Source organism: Rana temporaria, chromosome 1, assembly GCF_905171775.1.
Source record: "Rana temporaria chromosome 1, aRanTem1.1, whole genome shotgun sequence".
NCBI classification, from domain to species: domain Eukaryota; kingdom Metazoa; phylum Chordata; class Amphibia; order Anura; family Ranidae; genus Rana; species Rana temporaria.
Genome location: NC_053489.1, coordinates 242,487,084 through 242,505,576, shown reverse-complemented (window position 1 = coordinate 242,505,576; position 18,493 = coordinate 242,487,084). Strand labels below are relative to the sequence as shown.

At 41.5% G+C, this 18,493-nt stretch overlaps 1 protein-coding gene across 2 annotated transcripts in view; it reads left to right on the top strand.

Annotated features, from left to right (window-relative positions):
* GAL3ST1 (galactose-3-O-sulfotransferase 1) overlaps positions 1-14,721 on the top strand; it is a 79,293-nt gene extending 64,572 nt beyond the window's left edge. For both annotated transcript variants that reach the window (XM_040352080.1, XM_040352073.1), the window contains exons 2-3: positions 6,754-6,887; positions 12,958-14,721. In XM_040352080.1, the coding sequence (XP_040208014.1) occupies positions 6,757-6,887; positions 12,958-14,113 (1,287 nt within the window). In that variant the 5' untranslated portion in view covers positions 6,754-6,756 and the 3' untranslated portion in view covers positions 14,114-14,721. The remainder of the gene's footprint in view (positions 1-6,753; positions 6,888-12,957) is intronic.
* Positions 14,722-18,493: the final 3,772 nt, after the last annotated feature.

The following is an 18,493-nucleotide window of genomic DNA, read 5'->3' as shown; positions in this document are numbered from 1 at the left end:
TGAATATCACTTTTTTCTTGATATGTTTTTTTTTTTGACAAGTTCATTTTATGTTGATTTGTTATATAATAGTTCACGATTACAAATAAGGTCACAGAGGATATTGGATACCAGATCACACTCTTATTATTAAAGCCAGTTAGTAGGGTACACCCTCTATAGGAGGTGTATTGAGGCTATTTATTTCACCTTAGATAACTTATTTATCTATTCGCCATTACTTTTATTATTTGCTGGCTGGACAGACACTTCAGGGGGGGTGTCTGAACACTAATTATATAAGTTTTGAAGACACTCACTCACTGCATCACAGTTAATACTGGTCTTTGAGACCATTCACAGTTATATAATTGCAGATGATTATGTTCTTCACTCACATCCATCTCACTGAAGTTATAGCACGTGCATTCACAGCACTTTAACAAGTGGCCGGCAGCGCCACTCATCCCATTTTCACAGGTATCTATGGGAATGTTTGATCATTCTTCCGGAAGCACATTTGTGAGGTCAGGCACTGATGTTTGATGAGAAGGCCTGGCTCGCAGTCTCCGCTCTAATTCATCCTAAAGGTGTTCTATCAGGTTGAGGTCAGGACTCTGTGCAGGCCAGTCAAGCTCCTCCACCTCAAACTCGCTCATCCGTGTCTTTATGGAACTTGCTTTGTGCACTGGTCCAACACATCTACTTACTTGTCCCACAAATAACATGAGAAAAGTTCCCACACAGAACATGAGAAAAATTAAATTCAAGAGAACAATTAGTCCTTTACAACTACAGAGACACTTTTACAAATACAAAGTAAGAGTGATATTCCTGTAATAAATACTTAAATGACAACAAGAAACTTTAAAAAAAGAAGAAGAAAGCGAGGCAGTAACAAAAGACACACAGGACACCAAACTACAAGAGATAAAGCAAAAGGGACTTCTTGTTTTCTGCATTAGCTCCCTGCCGCTACTGTAGATTATCTTGAAAATATCTGATGGTGCTAGCCTGATACAAAGTTTGTGTACAGTAGGCAGTGGTTTTAACATTGACAGTATGCTTTTTCTTTTGTTTTTATTATTTAATACTCCACTTTATGGTTGAGGTAACTGGATATTAAAAATATTCTGCTTGTACAAGAGGAATAAATGCCAACAATTTAATAAATCCTGGAGAAAAGCTGAATACAGCTTGTGTGGTCTAATTTCTATAGGGCAAATTATGTTGCATTTATGCTGGTGATGTATATGATAAATGATAAATCTTCAAAAAATACCTTTGTTTTTAAATTAGGTCTATTATTGTAGGAAAAATCATTGCATTCAATTCTGATGACAGTTGGACGGAGCATGCACAAATAATAGTCCCAATGGAACTTAATGTAATATTAATGATCTAAAAAAAAGTTTCATACACAGTCTGGCAGATAGTTCATTGACGTCTAAGTGAATTGGTATGTGAAGTGGGTCAGTAGTTACAGGGATAAATCATTAACCTAAATGTGTCCTTGAAATTTAAGAGTCGCTTCAGGGTGTTTTTCAGTTGATGTTTTATGCATGTGACAAAGGTCATATGCCTAAAGTTTTGGATGGTGTTGTTTAGAGTTCATGTCAGCTGCCTGCTCACTATTAGATGAGTCAATGCATAACATATTTAAAGGGGTGGTTCACCCTAAAAACGACTTTTTTTTATTACACTGCCCCCCCACATTACAATACGATTAAGGGTATAAATTTTTTTTTATGCTGTACATACCTTTGTACAGCATATTCACCCCTGGCATCCGGCTTGCGAGTCCCGCGGGAGTGGGCGTTCCTCACATGTCTGTGATTGACGTTTGACCAAAAACGAGCTCCCCCCGTCGCGTAAGCCGCGTCACGGTTGGTGAAAGGAGCCGAACGGCGAGTCGGCACTATACTGCGCATGCGCATCGCCGTTCGGCTCCTTTCGCCAATCGTGACGCGGCTGACGCGACGGGGGGAGCTCGTTTTTGGTCAAACGTCAATCACAGACATGTTAGGAACGCCCACTCCCGCGGGACTCGCAAGCCGGATGCCAGGGGTGAATATGCTGTACAAAGGTATGTACAGCATAAAAAAAAAATTAATACCCTTAATCGTATTGTAATGTGGGGGGGCAGTGTAATAAAAAAAGTAGTTTTTAGGGTGAACCACCCCTTTAAGTGTAGTAAAATAGGTTTGACATCTGGCAGTTTTATATAATAGCATGGTCATTTGAAAACTATATTATTTTAAATTCGTTTTTGCACTGTAAAGCGGGCTGTTGAGGATAGGGCAGCCACCTATGTCCTTTACAATCAATGGCTCATCAGCTGTCAGTGGGATTCCCCATTGACAAATGAATATAAACACAAGAAAGTCGGCATTAAAAAAAAAACAAAAAAAAACCTTGTGCCCCATCCCCAAAATCCATACCAGACCCTTATCCGAGTATGCAGCCTGACAAGCCAGGAAAGGAGGGGATGAGCAAGCACCCCCTCCTGAGCCATACCAGGCTACATGCCCTCAAAATGGGTGGTGCTTTGGGATAGGGGAGTTCCCTCTCAAAACACCTTGTCCCCATGTTGATGAGGACAAGGGCCTCTTTCCCACAACCCTGGCCCAGTGGTTGTGGGGGTGCCAGGGGTGACTTATTGGAATCTGAAAACCCCCCAGATCCTGCCCCCCCATAAGTGGCCCAAAACTCCACTGGTCCAAAGCACCTTCCCCATGTTGAGGGCATATGACCTGGTATGGTTCAGGAGGGGAGGCGCTCACTCCCCCCTCCCTTTCTTTCCCAGCCAAGCTGCATGCTCGGATAAGGGTCTGGTATGGTTCGTGGGGGGACCCCACAATGTTTCTTTTTACATTTTTGGCATGGGGTTCCCCTTAAAATCTATACCAGGCCCTGGGGGGACCCTCACGCTGTTTTTATTCTCACGTTTTATTTGCTGACAATTCTTTTGTTTAATTCAGATGTCTGTGGGCAATCCCCGCTGACAGCTGATGAGTCATCCGTTAAGGACGCGGCGGTCAGTTTTTCGGCCCGCTTCTTAACAACCAGTTATTCACTGGTTGTTATGGACAACGGTGGACCCCCACTAAGAAAAAAAAATGCTGGAAACTGGCGCTTAGCAGCAGTTAGCAGTGTTTAGGAATGTTCAGCGCTACCAAAACGCAAACAAAAGAGTTGTTTTCTTCTACAAACTTCTGAAACGTAAAAAACTTCTTTAGACTAAAACGGTGTGCATGGACATATAGGATAACACGGTTTTCTTCTAGAGACAGAAAGAAAAAAAAATGCTAAAAAAATGCTGCTAGAAGCACTTTTTTAAGCCACTGTGCATGGAGCCAAATTCTTTATTATTTTCAGTTTGCACAGTCATATAGAGCAGTGGTCCTCAACCCTGTCCTCAGGGCCCACTAACAGGCCAGGTTTGCAAGATAACTGAAATACATCACAGGTGATATCATTTGCTTCTCAGTGATTGCAGTACAGGCATACCCCACTTTTAAGTACACAATGGGACCAGAGCATGTATGTAAAACGAAAATGTACTTAAAGTGAAACAATACATTTTTTCACTTCTAGGGTGTAGTGGGGGGTCAGGGACTGTAGTTGAGGTCTCAGGGGCTGTAGTGGAGGTGTCAGGGGCACACTGGAACAGGGCGGGCTATGCTCTCTGAGCTTCAGCTCCTTCTACTGCGACTGCAAAATGTCTGTACAGTACTTGTAAGGCACTTTACATACACTGGCAGGTATGTCCTTACTCGCGAGTGTATGTAAAGTGAGTGTACTTAAAGCGGGGTATGCCTGTATTCTAGTCTGCATCTTCCCAAGGTAATACATAAAACCTGGCCTGTTAGTGGGCCCTGAGGACAGGGTTGATGACCACTGATATAGAGGATGCAATCAGTGTACATAAAGAAAGAACAACCACTTGTCAGTCAACATCAGTATGCTCAGACAATTCAGACAATTACATTATCCCATAGGAAATTAGATTAATTTATATTATGTCTACACTACAGGACCCACTAAGAACACTTGAAAACTGTCTCTGACCATATTAATAGGCACAGTGACGCTGCATTTGACGGGCACAGTGACGCTGCATTTGACGGGCACAGTGAGGCTGTAATTGATGGGCACAGTGAGGTTGAAATTGATGGGCACAGGTGTACAGACCCGGGAAAACAGCACAGGGATTGTGGGAACCCCTCATAATGGGCACAGTGAGGATGCAATTGATGGGCACAGTGAGGCTGCAATTGATGGACACAGTGAGGCTGCAATTGATGGACACAGTGATTCTGCATTTAACAGGCACAGTGATGCTGCATTTGATGGGCACAGTTATGCTGCATTTGATGGGCACAGTGAGGCTGTAATTGATGGGCACAGTGAGGCTGTCATTGATGGGCACAGTGATGATGCATTTGATGGGCACAGTGACGCTGCATTTGATGGGCACAGCGAGGCTGTAAATGATGGGCACAGTGAGCCTGTAACTGATGGGCACAGTGAGGCTGCATATGATGTGCACAGTGAGGCTGCATATGATGTGCACAGTAAGGCTGCAATAGAGGGGCACAGTGAGGCTGCATTTGATGAGCACAGTGAGGCTGCAATTGATGGGCACAGGTAGGCGCAATTGATTGGTACAGTGGCGGCAATTGATGGACACCGTGAGGCTGCAATTGATGAGCACAGTGAGGCTGCATTTAATGGGCACAGTGAGGCTGCAATTGATGATTTTTCTTCAGAATTTTTCAGTTTGTTTACGCCCCCCCAAAAACTTTGCGCACCAGCCGTCAATGGTGAAAACTATACTGATATGTCCTTCAGTAAATTTGTGATATGTGAGGAGATCGGGGGGTGAGCTGGAGAGCAGAAAGATAGATCTGGCTGTCCTCGGTAGTGTTGAGCGGAATACGCCATATTCGATTTCGCGATATATCACGAATATGTAGTCGAATATTCGTGAAATATTCGCTAAAATCGAATATTCGTGATATTTAAAAAAAAAAAAATTGCGAAATTTCGCTAATGCGAATTTATTGCGAACATTTTGCGAATTTTTTTTTTTTCTGATTGGCTCTGATGCAAAAGAAGGGCGGAGAAAGTATTTGCGAATATTCGGAAATCGAAATCTCGCAATCAATTTCGCAATCGCATTAGCGAAATTTCGATAAAATATCACCAATATTCGATTTCCGAATATTCGCGAATACTTTCTCCGCCCTTCTTTTTCATCAGAGCCAATCAGAGTTCTCCTACCACAGTTGTCAAAATATTTCACAACATTTTTTTTTTGATAAAATATTCCGAATATTCGATTTCCGAATATTCGAGAATACTTTCTCCGCCCTTCTTTTGCATCAGAGCCAATCAGAAAAAATAAATAAAAAAAATTCGCAAAATGTTCGCAATAAATTCGCATTAGCGAAATTTCGCAATTTTTCTTTTTATATTGGGAATAGCGAATATTGGCCGCGAAATTCGAGATATTCGCGAATACTCGAATATGCCATATTCGAGCCGAATATTCGCAATACGAATATTCGTGAGCAACACTAGTCCTCGGCATGGAGGTGGTATTGGAAGCTGTGGGAGGTCAACTGGTTCAAGAAAAGTGTAGAGGGAGAATTTGAAGGGCCCAAGAACAGGAAGAGGAAGAGGGGATAGAGTTGTATATGACACTGAAGGTGCACTGAGATAGGAGGAGGAGAACCAGGAAAGAGTGAAGTCACAGAGGGAATAGAGTTTATTGAGGAGAGGGTGGTAAACTGTGTCAAAATCAGCAGAAGGTCTAATGCCGCGTACAGACGGTCGTTTTTTGTGATGAAAAAAAACGACGTTTTTGAAAACGTCATTTAAAATGACCGTGTGTGGGGAAAACGCTGTTTTATGTCTTCTGAAAAACGACCAAAAAAAAATTCGAACATGCTTGAATTTTTTGTGTCGTTTTTCAAAACGTAGTTTTTTGTGTCATTTAAAACGATAGTGTGTGGGCAAAACAACGTTTTTAAACCCGCGCATGCTCAGAAGCAAGTTATGAAGCGAGCTTGAATGGAACAGAGTGCCGTTGTATGTGCTGAACGTAACCGCGCTTTGCTAGAGCATTTTGGAAAAAACGATGGTGTGTATGCTACATCGTTTTTAAAAATGAAGTTTCAAAAACGTCGTTTTTTTTCATTACATAAAACGTAGTTTTTTTCTATCACAAAAAACGACCGTCTGTACGCGGCATTCGAGTATGAGTATTGAGTAATGGCCGTTGGTTTTAGAAGTTAGTAGGTCACTCATTAGTAAGTTTAAGTAGGGTAGAATTAGTGGGGTAGCAACTCGATTTGTTGTGAACAAGGCGATCAAGAAGCTTGGGGGCAAACGGGAGCAGGGAGATTGATCTTAAGTTGTTCAAAATATAATATACCTTCCTATCTATTTACTAAGCCTAGCAGAATAAGGATTAAACATAGTAAATGATGATGATTGAGTTTAGTTCCGCTTTAGTGCTATGCCTTACAACCAGATGCTGCAGACTTTTTACAGTGTTTCCAATTGTCACATGATTATGTGCAACTGTTCTCTTATACTACAGTATGTTTGGGTGAGAACTGCATGTTGTACCTGTTCAAATTATTTTGTTATTTATGTCATTATGTAGAAAATGTAAATGGCTCTTTACTGTTGTTTTGTATATGATGTTTGTAAATTGATATGCAGCAATTGAACATTATACATGGTATCTTTGTTGTTTTGCAGAGGATGTGCCTGCAGGCCCAGGGCAAACTTTGCCGGTCAATATGGAAAGGCTTGATCTTGGGAACCCTCCTCACCAGTTTTTTAATTCTGTTGTACTCTTATGCAGCTCCACCTCTAAGTCTTAGCAGTGCAGAGTGAGTAATCTACTATATTATTATTGCAAGTTTAAATTTATTTCCTTACAGCCTATATGATATATATTTTTTGTGCACCATTAAACCTTAGTTTAACCAAAACGGGAAAAAAAATCAGCACAAGGGACATTACATTCCTTCAGTGAGATGTGTGCTCTTTCCTCCTTTCGGTAAAATCTTTCTTTTCCGATGGTCTCCTCTGCACAGTACTTTGGGGGTTAATAGAGCTAAGGGGCCACGACAGGCACTCATCAAAAGAGCCCGACACCATTTCTCCCTAGCTCCTCCATTATTATTATTATACAGGATTTATATTGCACCAACTGTTTGTGCAGTGCTTTACAATGTAAAGGGAGAACACAAGGGAAGTACAATTACAATACAGTTTAAAACAGAAGCAATAGGAAGGCCCTGCTCATGGAGCCTACAATCTAAAGTGCTACAAAAGGTAATAGCTGCAGACGAACTGATGGAGGCGGCACAAATACAGTGGTGAGGTAGGCTTTAATGAATAAATGAGTTTTCAAGGATCGCGGGTAAGGTAGATCATACTGGGAAGGGGAGTTCCAGAGGATGGAAGAGGTTCTGGAGAAGTCCAGAAGGAAAAATGGAAGGAGGTGACAAGGGAGCTAGAGTGCAAGATGTCTAGGGAGGGGCAGAGTGGATGATTTGGGCAATGTCTTGAGATGAGGTTGGTGATGTAGTTGGGCTCAGGCATTGTTATGGATGGCTCTGTATGTTGTGGGTAGCATTTTGAACTTTATATTCTGGGCTAGTGGAAGCCAGTAAAGGGATTGGCAGAGAGGGGCAGCAGCCGTGGATTGGCTAGTAAGGTGTAAAAATCTTCCAGCTGCATTCAGGCTAGACTGAAGGGGGAATAGCCTGTGTAGAGGTAGGTCAGCAAGAATGGAGTTGCAGTAGTCAAGGTGGGAGATAACAGGGAGTGAAAAAGTTGTTTTGTGGTGTCATTAGTTAAGAAGGGGTGAATTCTGTAAATATTACAGAGGTTAAGGTGGCAAGATTTAGCCAGTGATTGGATGTGGGGTTCAAAGGAGAGGTCAGAATCTAGGATTATACCTAGCACCCTGGTCGTGTGTGGAGGGACCAATAATTGTGGCACTTTTGACATGGTGGAAGAGCATAATTATTGGAAGCGCTTTATTAGGACTGGTTAAATATTGGACATTGATACATTTTACACAGCATGAGCACTTTATAATAAGGACTTGGGATGAGGACGAATACTCCTCGGTTCGGTTCATAGCAGAGCATGCGAACAGGCAAAAATGTGTTTGTAAACACGAATACCGTTAAAGTCTATGTGACACGAATGTGAAAAATCAAAAGTGCTAATTTTAAAGGCTTATATGCAGGTCATTGCCATAAAAAGTGTTTGGGGACCCGGGTCCTGCCCCAGGGGACATATATCAATGCAAAAAAAAAAATACTTTTTAAAAACGGCAGTTTTTTCGGGAGCAGTGATTTTAATAATGCTTAAAGTGAAACAATAAAAATTAAATATTCCTTTAAAAGTCGCACATCTTTCCCATGTTTATAACAGTGCCACAGCAAAATTACATTTCTAAAGGAAAAAATGTAATTTAAAACTGCTTGCGAATGTAATGTATTGTCGGATCCCAGCAATATAGATAAAAATACCAAAAACAAATGGCGTGGATGTCCCCTCCCAAAATCCATACCACTGCCATCCAGGTCTGGTATGGATATTAAGGGGAACCCTGCACTCAATTTTTTTTAAAAAGGGCGTGGGGGTCCCCCGGGCACTATATACTCTGAACAGCAGTATATATACACTATACAGTCTGGTACCAGAACACTGTAAGCCCTCAAAGTTACTCTTGTTGGGCGCAGGAAGGAGCCCTGCTGTGAAATATTATAATAAGAATTGTAATTACATGCCTCTGTTAAACAGGGGCAGAAAAATTGGGCCTTGGGTGGTGGTGTAACCCCTCACAGATACTCTTGTTGGGCACAGGAACTGGCCCTGTTGTGAAACATGACTGCCAGTTTCTTGTCCTTCTGTGGCACCCCCTGTTTCTAGGCTCACATTACTCCCCTTCCTCAACCTGGGAACCAACATCAGAGCCTTCAAATCGCTGCGCATCCTCTGGCAGCATATAACCGACACTGTGGTCAAATAATTCTGGGGACTCCTCCATACATGATGGTGGGGCTACAGAAGAAGTGACTGTGGACAAAGAGCCAGTCAAATAGGCCGCATTGGCAGCTGCGTTGGAAGGCAAACTACTCTGAGCCTGGGTGACAGAGGATGAGGAGGATGAGGACGGGTTTGTCATCCACTCCACCAACTCATCTGCATGTTGTAGCTCAATAACACGGCCAGCAGCAGAAAAAAAGGACAAGCGTGCCCCACGGCCACCTGCAGAGGATGCTCCTTGTCCACGACCACCACTGTTGACTGTGGACACAGAGGCTGCTTGCCTTCTTTTAGTGGCCTGTGAGCGTCTGCCTCTCCTTGGTGACCTTCCGGACATGATGTATTTTTTGTTTTGCAACACCACACTACACTGTATTAGATACAGGCTGTCTGTTAACTCACAATACACATTTATCACAGGACTCGTTCACATAATACAGGGTCAATTAGCACAAGCCACAATGAAAGATCCTTAGAAGCCATCCTAGATTAATTTACATCACAACAGACAGACAGGTGGGCTGCAGCCGAAGACATATTCTGCATGTCCATTATTTTCTGGCTCAATCTGTGCCCAAAAGTGACTCTCGTTACAGGTAGAAAAGAGTTGATGAGTATTGAAGAAAAGGGTTTTGATGAGAGTGGTGTAATAGGTTTGTTTAGCAGCGTGGAGGCAGGAGTTATTTTTAAGTAGGGCAGATTTGTATAGGGTAATGTCTGACCCGGAAATTACGATCGTCTGTATGCAATTCCGACGCACAAAAATCCTACGCATGCTCGGAATCATTGAACTTCATTTTTCTCGGCTCGTCGTAGTGTTGTACGTCACTGCATTCTTGACGTTCAGAATTTCAGACAACATTTGTGTGACCGTGTGTATGCAAGACAAGTTTGAGCCAACATTCAGTCGGAAAAAAAATCCACGGTTTTGTTGTCGGAAATTCCGATCGTATGTACGCGGCATAAGAATAAGTTGTAGACAGAAGTAGCCAGATCTGAGCAGGACAGGGGTGCGATTTTGTCGTAAAGGCAGTCAGTAACAGAGCGAAAAAATGATGGGTTGAAAGGTAACTGTTTTCTGGTTGAAGACATAAGAGACAGGGAGAGTGTGAAACTGATAAGGTTGTCATAAGAGAGAGAATAGGGGTGTTAAAGAGGTTGTAGGGAATGCAGTGTGTCAATGTGTCCATTGTGTTAGGTTAACAGAGGATGTTAGGTTGAGTAGTTGATGGGTGGCTGAGGTGTTAGCACTTACTGGAATGTTAAAGTATTAACAAACCCAGGACCCTGCATTCACTATATCTGGTCTCCCACATTACACAGAACATGGAAATGCAATTATTTTTGTAAATATAAACTTCTAAATACCCTTTCTCATCAGCGGTTAGAGCAGTCATGTGAGTTCTATCAGTGTCTAGTTAAAGCTTGTTCTATGAGGCTGCAGGACCTCTGACCCTCTGTGTGGAAAGTGCTGATTGGCCCTGTGCTGCTCACATGCACTCTCCCAAGAAAGGAACACACCAAACTGAGCATGTGCAGCTTGCTCCCTAGGCTCTGTTCTATCAGCAGATAGATTGGGGATGGTGGAGGAAGGGGAGGATCAGAGAAGACAGGATCAAACAGCCTATTTACACAATGCAGATAATTAACCCCTTAGGTTCCACAGTGAGTATAACAAGCATGCTTTACTGCATATACAGAATGATTTTACTGATTTAGCTTTAAAGTCACTGAGGATTATGGTGGGTACTTCAGAGGAGAGAAAATAGGATGCAGAGAAGTCATCGAGAAAACATGACAATGATCCAATAAGATGATAAATGACTGCAATCCTCAGAGAAATTACATAAAGTATCTGTAAAAGCAAAATATATACAGACATTAGGTGGTGCTACACATCATATCCTCTTGCAAAATATTTATAAAGTTAAAAAGTGACCAAATATCAAAAACAGTTCAAAGAAACATAAATAGTCCCATAAAAACACATACGTATGTGCTAAAAGTCAAAAAAAAGTGTCCATATATCTTCAATGATAAATATCAATCTTCATGCAGTTCTCGTAACAACTACTCCCACAGTGTAGAGTGATTGAGCTCACCTAAATCAATGCCTCACATCAAAGATGGTTGGCATATAATGCCTTAAATTATGAAAATCAGCTCCCAGCTTTCCCAGTATCCGCCTGCTTTAGGCATTCGCATCTCCTTAAAGACTCTCCATCCAACACTCGCCCGTAAAAGAGAGAAGCTCACTAAAGTGCAGTACCTTAACATCGACTAATTTATTTAAAAACCATTAAAACCACTCACAAAGGTTATATAAAACATCGCCTTCTATCAAACACTCATCCATCAGTATGACCATGTCCTGTATCTCAGCTGGGTTCCTGGCATCTCACCACCTTACGGTTGTATTAACCAAGCACGCGTCACTTCCGAGTTAGTGTGCTTGCATCACATCCAATTCAGCACGTGGTAGCGCCCTGACATGTTTTGTCAATGCAGACTTCCTCATAGGGCCTGTAACGGTCACCACCATTTACGATATTCCCATTCCATCAACCACGACAGCTTATCTGACACTCCACAATATAGCAGACATCAGACACGATCCAACTCATTTCCCAGAATAACGAGACAAGCTCCGTTCTCTGAGTCAAAATGTATGAACTAACTTTAATGGTATCTCAGCTCTCTTATATACAGTACAGGCATGTTTTTTCAGTAATCAAAGAAACAAATGAACTCTCCACCCACACATCACACAATGGGGGGGCTTCAATCACATTCTTTTAGAGAATGACATTCAGAGAATTATTCCCCAGACGTTTGGACTCCGGTACTAAGTGATTCACCTGCATAATACACATTTCTATGTCAGACGTTTTGGCACCGATTTAACATGACCTAATTACTACAGCTGAGAAGTCACATTCCTTTACTAAACATAATTGACATGCTAATTCTCTATCCCTGAAAGGAGACATCTGACCTTTAGACTGCTAACTCACAACACATATCTATCATCAATAGCATCTTCACACAAACAGTGTTATTAGCATACATAATGAAAGGTCTTGGAGCAGACCCAATTAACACCTCAAAAGCATGTGTCCTCACATTGAATGAAAACACTCCACTGACCTGGTGTGGGTCAGAATAACCACTTGAATATCTCAAGATATCCTGCAATATGAATTATCAGTCACATCTCATGTAATTTATAATTAATATTTCTCAGTCACCCTATGCCCAAAAGGGGCACAGGGTAAACCTAGACCCAAGAGTTATTAGTGATGCTGGCACAGGAGTACACCTCATCCTTCAAAAGTCTCTGGGTGTCATGGGTCATTCCGTTACAGGGCCAAAGTGGGAGAGGGTTTTGTACAAGGGCAAATACCCCCGGGTATTGGCAGTGGTAGCATTATGTAGGATCAGGAGCAGGAGATGATATGGGCAGTATTACTGAGAGGGCGGAAGTGAAGGCGATATGTATAGGGTATGGGTTAGAGAGGAGAGGTAAACAAATGAGAGTTTGAGGAGAGAGGGCATTATTGCAAAAATTAACGTTAGTGAGAGCATGTTAAAGGATGAAAAGGGGGGAAAGCAGGCTGAGGGAAAGAGATATGCTTGAAGACCGTTGGGAGTAGAACACTGATGTCTGTACTTGCTTTTATTGATATACTTGCTTTATTGATATTTTTGCTTTTATTGATATTCTATTTATTAACATACACTTAATTCAGAAAATAGCATGTTATGCAAAAATGGCCATGCCTAACCCCTTGCCAGCCACCCCCAAGAGTTGTACAGAATATTTATACTTGGATTATGTGGGGGGAGGTTTAGACAATTAAAAAATATATAAACTTTTTTTGTTCTTTGCAGAAACTCTGTCTCCTTCCGTTGTCAACCACCTACAAATTCTGGCTCCCATCTACAAAAAGCCAATTCTAGTTCTGGATCTTCACTGCTCTGTGTACCAAGGCACAACCTTATGTTCCTGAAAACCCACAAAACTGGAAGCAGCACAATCCTTAATATTCTGTTCCGCTATGGAGAGAAGCACAATCTTCATTTCGCCTTTCCCCGCGGGCGCAACGACTTTGAGTATCCAAGCTATTTTCAGCGTTGGCAAGTTGAGGGGTACCAGCCCGGCATGTGCTTTAATATCATCTGCAATCATATGCGCTACCGGCATTCCGAAGTGAACCTTCTCATAGCTCAAGATACCACCTTTGTCACTGTTCTCCGTAATCCAGCTCTGCTTTTCGAATCCTCATTCCAGTACTTTTCTCATGTGGTACCATTAACATGGACTATTCCAGGTTCAGGGAGTGAGCAAAAGATGGATGCTTTTCTACGAAGTCCCCTAAGTTACTACGATTCCAGTGGCTATAATGCACACTACCTGCATAATCTGTTGACATTTGACCTGGGTTATGATAATGAAATCAATGTGGGAGATGCTATAGTGCAAAATATGTTGGAGGAGCTTGATAAACGATTTCATTTGGTCATGATGTTGGAATATTTTGATGAGTCACTGTTGTTGTTGCGTGAGTTGATGTGTTGGGAGATGGATGACATACTTTATTTTAAGCTAAACGCACGTAAAGACTCAATTGGCTCCCGTCTAAATCCTGAGATACGCCAGTTGGCACAGGAGTGGAATGCAATTGACATACTTATTTATCAACATTTCAATGCTACATTTTGGAAGAAGGTAGAAAAATATGGAATGGAGAGGATGAAGAAGGATGTCATAGAATTGAGGACGAAGAATGAAGAACTAAAGCAGGAATGTATTGCAGGAGGTGGCCCAGTGGATGCTAGTAAGATTAAAGAGTCTGGTCTGCAACCATGGCAGCCTTTTGGGGAAGCAACTATTCAAGGATATAATTTGAATAAGAACATTCTGCCCCAGCATAAACAACTCTGCAGAAGTATGCTGACTCCTGAAATACAATACATGAGTCGGTTGGGAGCAGATCTTTGGATCACAAGACTATGGGGTAATATAAGGAGACTGCTAAACTGGTGACACTCATGTGGAAATTGAATGTGTATTAACAAGACTTTGCCACAGAGAGAAAAGAACAAGATGGTGTTTAAAATAACAGCAGGCCAGTAAACTGACTGATGAGATTATGATAATGTGATGGATACTCTTCTTTTTTTTCTTAAGTATTTTCCTAGAATCAGTATTTTTTAGAAGGGTGTGCTTGTTGAACATTGCTGCCATAGACAGTATCTATACAGGGTCATTTTTGTAAAAATGAAATGAGAGAATCATTAACTATGCAGTGTTCTCCCCTGCATTCTGCCAGCAAAAGCTCCGTACTTGCATGAATGGGACTGTGACATGTAAAGAAGAGAGACGCAGGCAGTTTCTGAATATCACCTTTATAATAAGAAACCCATAAAATGATTCTTAGTTTGTGATGAAGGGGTGGAGAGTGTATCTTTGATAACATGTATGATGCCCCTAGTTCTAAGCTATCTCATGAAACCTAATTTATGATGTATAAATCCCCATTATTCTGATCTTTTCCCAGTTTTGTGAACTAATGTTTTTTTTTTTTTTTTGTTTTTTATTGAGGGCTTATATCTGTGAGCCCAAAGTAGAATAATAAAACCAAATCTATAATATTGAGTTTATTCCATGAACATTGAAAGGAGCAAAGCACTAAATGAAAAAGTAAAGTAACCAGACAAAACATACATTTTTTTATTTCAAACCAGTACAAGATTTTAAATTAATGGTACTTTGATAACTTCTCACTATTTAATTGGATACGTCCATATATCTCTTTAGTATTAGGGTCATAAACCTCTGATAAGCCATGTATTTAAGAACATATGTTTGGGTTTTGGTATTCTTCCTGTAACCTGGTTTAACCACTTCAATACCAGGCACTTACACCACCTTCCTGCCCAAGCCAATTTTCAGCTTTCTGCGCTGTCGCTGTTTAAATGACAATTGCGCTGTTATGCTACACTGTACCCAAATATAATTTTTCTTTTGGTGGTATTTGATCGCCTGTGCGGCTTTTATTTTTGGCTATACAAATAAAAGTTTTTCTTTTTTTTCTGTTATAAAATTTTGTAAATAAAAGTGTTTTCTCCTTCACTGATGGGCACTGATAAAGCAGCACTGATAAGGCGGCACAAACGGGCACTGATTAGGCAGCACAGATGAGGTGGCACCAATGAGGTGGCACTGATGGGCACTGACGGGCACTGATATGCGGCACTGATGGGCACTGGTAGTCTGCACTGATGGGTGGCACTAATATGCAGCACTGATGAGCACTCATGGGTGGCACTGGTGGCACTAATAGGCGACACTGATGGGCACTAAAAGGCTGCAATGATGGGTACTTATGGGTGGCACTGATAGGTGGCACTGCTGGGCACTGATGGGCATTGATATATGGCACTGATGGACAATGACATTTGGCACTGATATGTGCCACTGATGCATATCCCTGGTGCCACTGTCACTGGTATGAATTTTGTGTGGGCACTGGTTGGCAGCTGCCTGGTCATTGATTGGCAGCTGCCTTGGCACAGATTGGGATTTCCCTGGTGGTCTAGGGGGCATACCTGGTGGTCCAGTGTGGACTGGTGTGGACTGGTGGTCCAGTTCGTCTGTCAGACGCGAGTAAGGAAAAGCCAATCAACGGCTCTTCCTGTTTACATTGTGATCAGCCGTGGACACGGCTGATCACGTGGAGGCTCTTTAACGAGATCGGTGGAGCGGTGTGTCAGACTGATGGTCTGCCTACAGAAATATTCACCAGTTCTAGACATGTGCAATTAGTTTTGGTCCGAATGTAAATTCAAATTTTTGCTTATTCCGAGAATCCGATGTAATCAAATCTCCGAATGAAACAGTAACACATTTTGTTGAAATTCATTTATTTTGTTTTGTTTATTTGTTTTCTAACAAATTCAAATTTTCAGAACAATTCAAATTCGTATAGGTCGAAAAATGATCGACCTATTCCAATTCTGTGTAAAGAATAGCTGGTTGTTAAGTAGCGGGCCGTCGCCTCCTTAACAACTGATGACTCACCAGCTGTCAGCGGGCTTCCCCCGCTGAGAGCTAAACTGTAAACAAAAGAATTCCGGCAATAGAAAATTCAAAAAAAAAAAAAGCCTTGGGGTCTGGTATGGGTTGTAAGGGGAACCCTATGCCAAAATAAAAATGTTAAAAATTTCATAACAGTGTCGGCCCCCCCAAAATCCATACCAGACCCTTATCTGAGCATGCAGTCCAGCAGGCCAGGAAAGTCCCTAATTAACCATATAAGGCCACATGCCCTCAACATGGGGGGTGCTTTGGCACAGGGGGTTCTGCCGCAATCTTTTGCTTACATTTCAGCTCTGAGCGGGGAAGCCCGCTGACAGCTCCTAAGTCATTGGTTGTTAATGATGCAGTGGCCAGCTTCCTCAGACCCCTCTTTAACAACCAGCTATTCTTCACACAGAATTCTAATGAGCCGATAATTTTTCGACCGATACAAATTAAAATCAGTCAGAAAATTACAGGCCTTCTCTGCAGCTCCCACCTTGTGCACTAAGGGCTGCTGGTTGAAGTTTATGAGGGCATCTTGCAGAGGATACAAATTCATCTAGGGGGATGCAGGTGCAGTTTCTTACCAACTTTTTCAAGCTGGAATCCAGGCAGATATAAAAAAAAAAAAAAAACACCACAGGACACTGCTGACAAGGAACATGCTGATAGAAGGAGCAATGAGGGCAGAGAGATAAACTATTGTTGCTCCTTCACTGTCCAATTGCAGGCTGGGAACAGGGAGGTGACCTAGCTTTATTGCTTATCTATAACAAAGAAAAGTTAGGTCACCAGCCAACTTGTACTAAGGGGTTGATTTACTAAAACTAAAGAGCAAAAAATCTGGCGCGGCTCTGCATAGAAACCAATCAGCTTCCATTTCTTTCTGTCAAAGCTTAACTGAACAAGCTGGAGTTAGAAACTGATTGGCTACCATGCACGGCTGCACCAGATTTTTCACTCTCCAATAGTAAATCAACTCCTATGTGTCAGAGTTCTGTAAATAACATGAATGTGGACAGAAATACAATTATTGTGATGGTAAAACATCTCCCATTCAGGTATTTCAACTATGTATTTTGTTCTTTGCCTGGAGCACATACTTTAGCTTGTATTCAAAAATTAGAAACACATCAAACAAATACTGAAACCTGTGTTCCACAGGGATGTCTATTGCTTTTAAAGTTTAAGTTCACCTTAGAAACATGTTACACCCATATTTATGGTGGAACATGTAACATTATCCTGTGACAGCAAGTGGGGGTTCTTCTCCCAGCAGCAGCTGTCACTTTTTAAAAACAGCTTCGCTGTGTGGGGCTCTACCCACACAGCTACATCATTCATTCACAGATTCCTGTGAATAAAAAAAAAACGAAAAGTACTGTCTTCCACCACGAATCTACAAGACTGACTTGTAGATTCAATAGGCTGTGGGCGCACCGATGAGCGCTCTCGTAGTTCAATGACGTGCCTTTCAGCTTTCAAATAGAAAGCCTGTACAGAGGTATGGGCCGAAAGGCAGAGGACATGTCTGCAGGAGCCCATATTGCATTGCTTTCTTATATGGGAACAAGGGACACCTATTAGCAAAAGTCTGTAGGACACCCCCTGTCACAGTGAGTGCAGTGTGCAATACATAGGCAAACACAAAAAAGAATACAATTATAAACAGAATTTGCAAATTTCCTTTTCAATTACAATATATGATTAATTTACAGATCAAATAGTAGGCTATATACAGTTATAGATCATATAGATTGTCCAGTTATAGATCATATATATAAATATATGTATATATCTATATGTATGTATATATATATATATATATATATATATATATATATATATATATATATATATATATATATATCCGTAAATCAATTATGTTTTTCAACAAAGTAAATAATATACTCTATAATAGGGTCAAATTATCACTGAGAGTTGTAACATTGTACAGAGTCAGCCATACTATAAGACTTGAAATATACATATACTGCTCACAATAAAGACTTTGTTTTTTTACCACTAAAGTATAAACAATGTTATGTGTTCATGGCTGACATCCATAAAGTGTTTATTGTAACTGTTCGTAATATGATTAAATAACATACTGTGAATGTTTTCACTGGGTTTGCCTAAAAGAGGCATCATGTTAGTATCTTTAACCACTTCCCTACCCGTTAAATAGTAATATGACGTCCACAGATGGGATGTCTCATCCTGGGTGGACGTCATATGACATCCTGGGCTTCCCGGCCGTCTAGGGGGCGTGCGCGTGCCATTGCTCGGAACCCAGTGCGCGTGCCCGACGGCCGTGATGTCTGCCGGGCACCCGCGATTGCC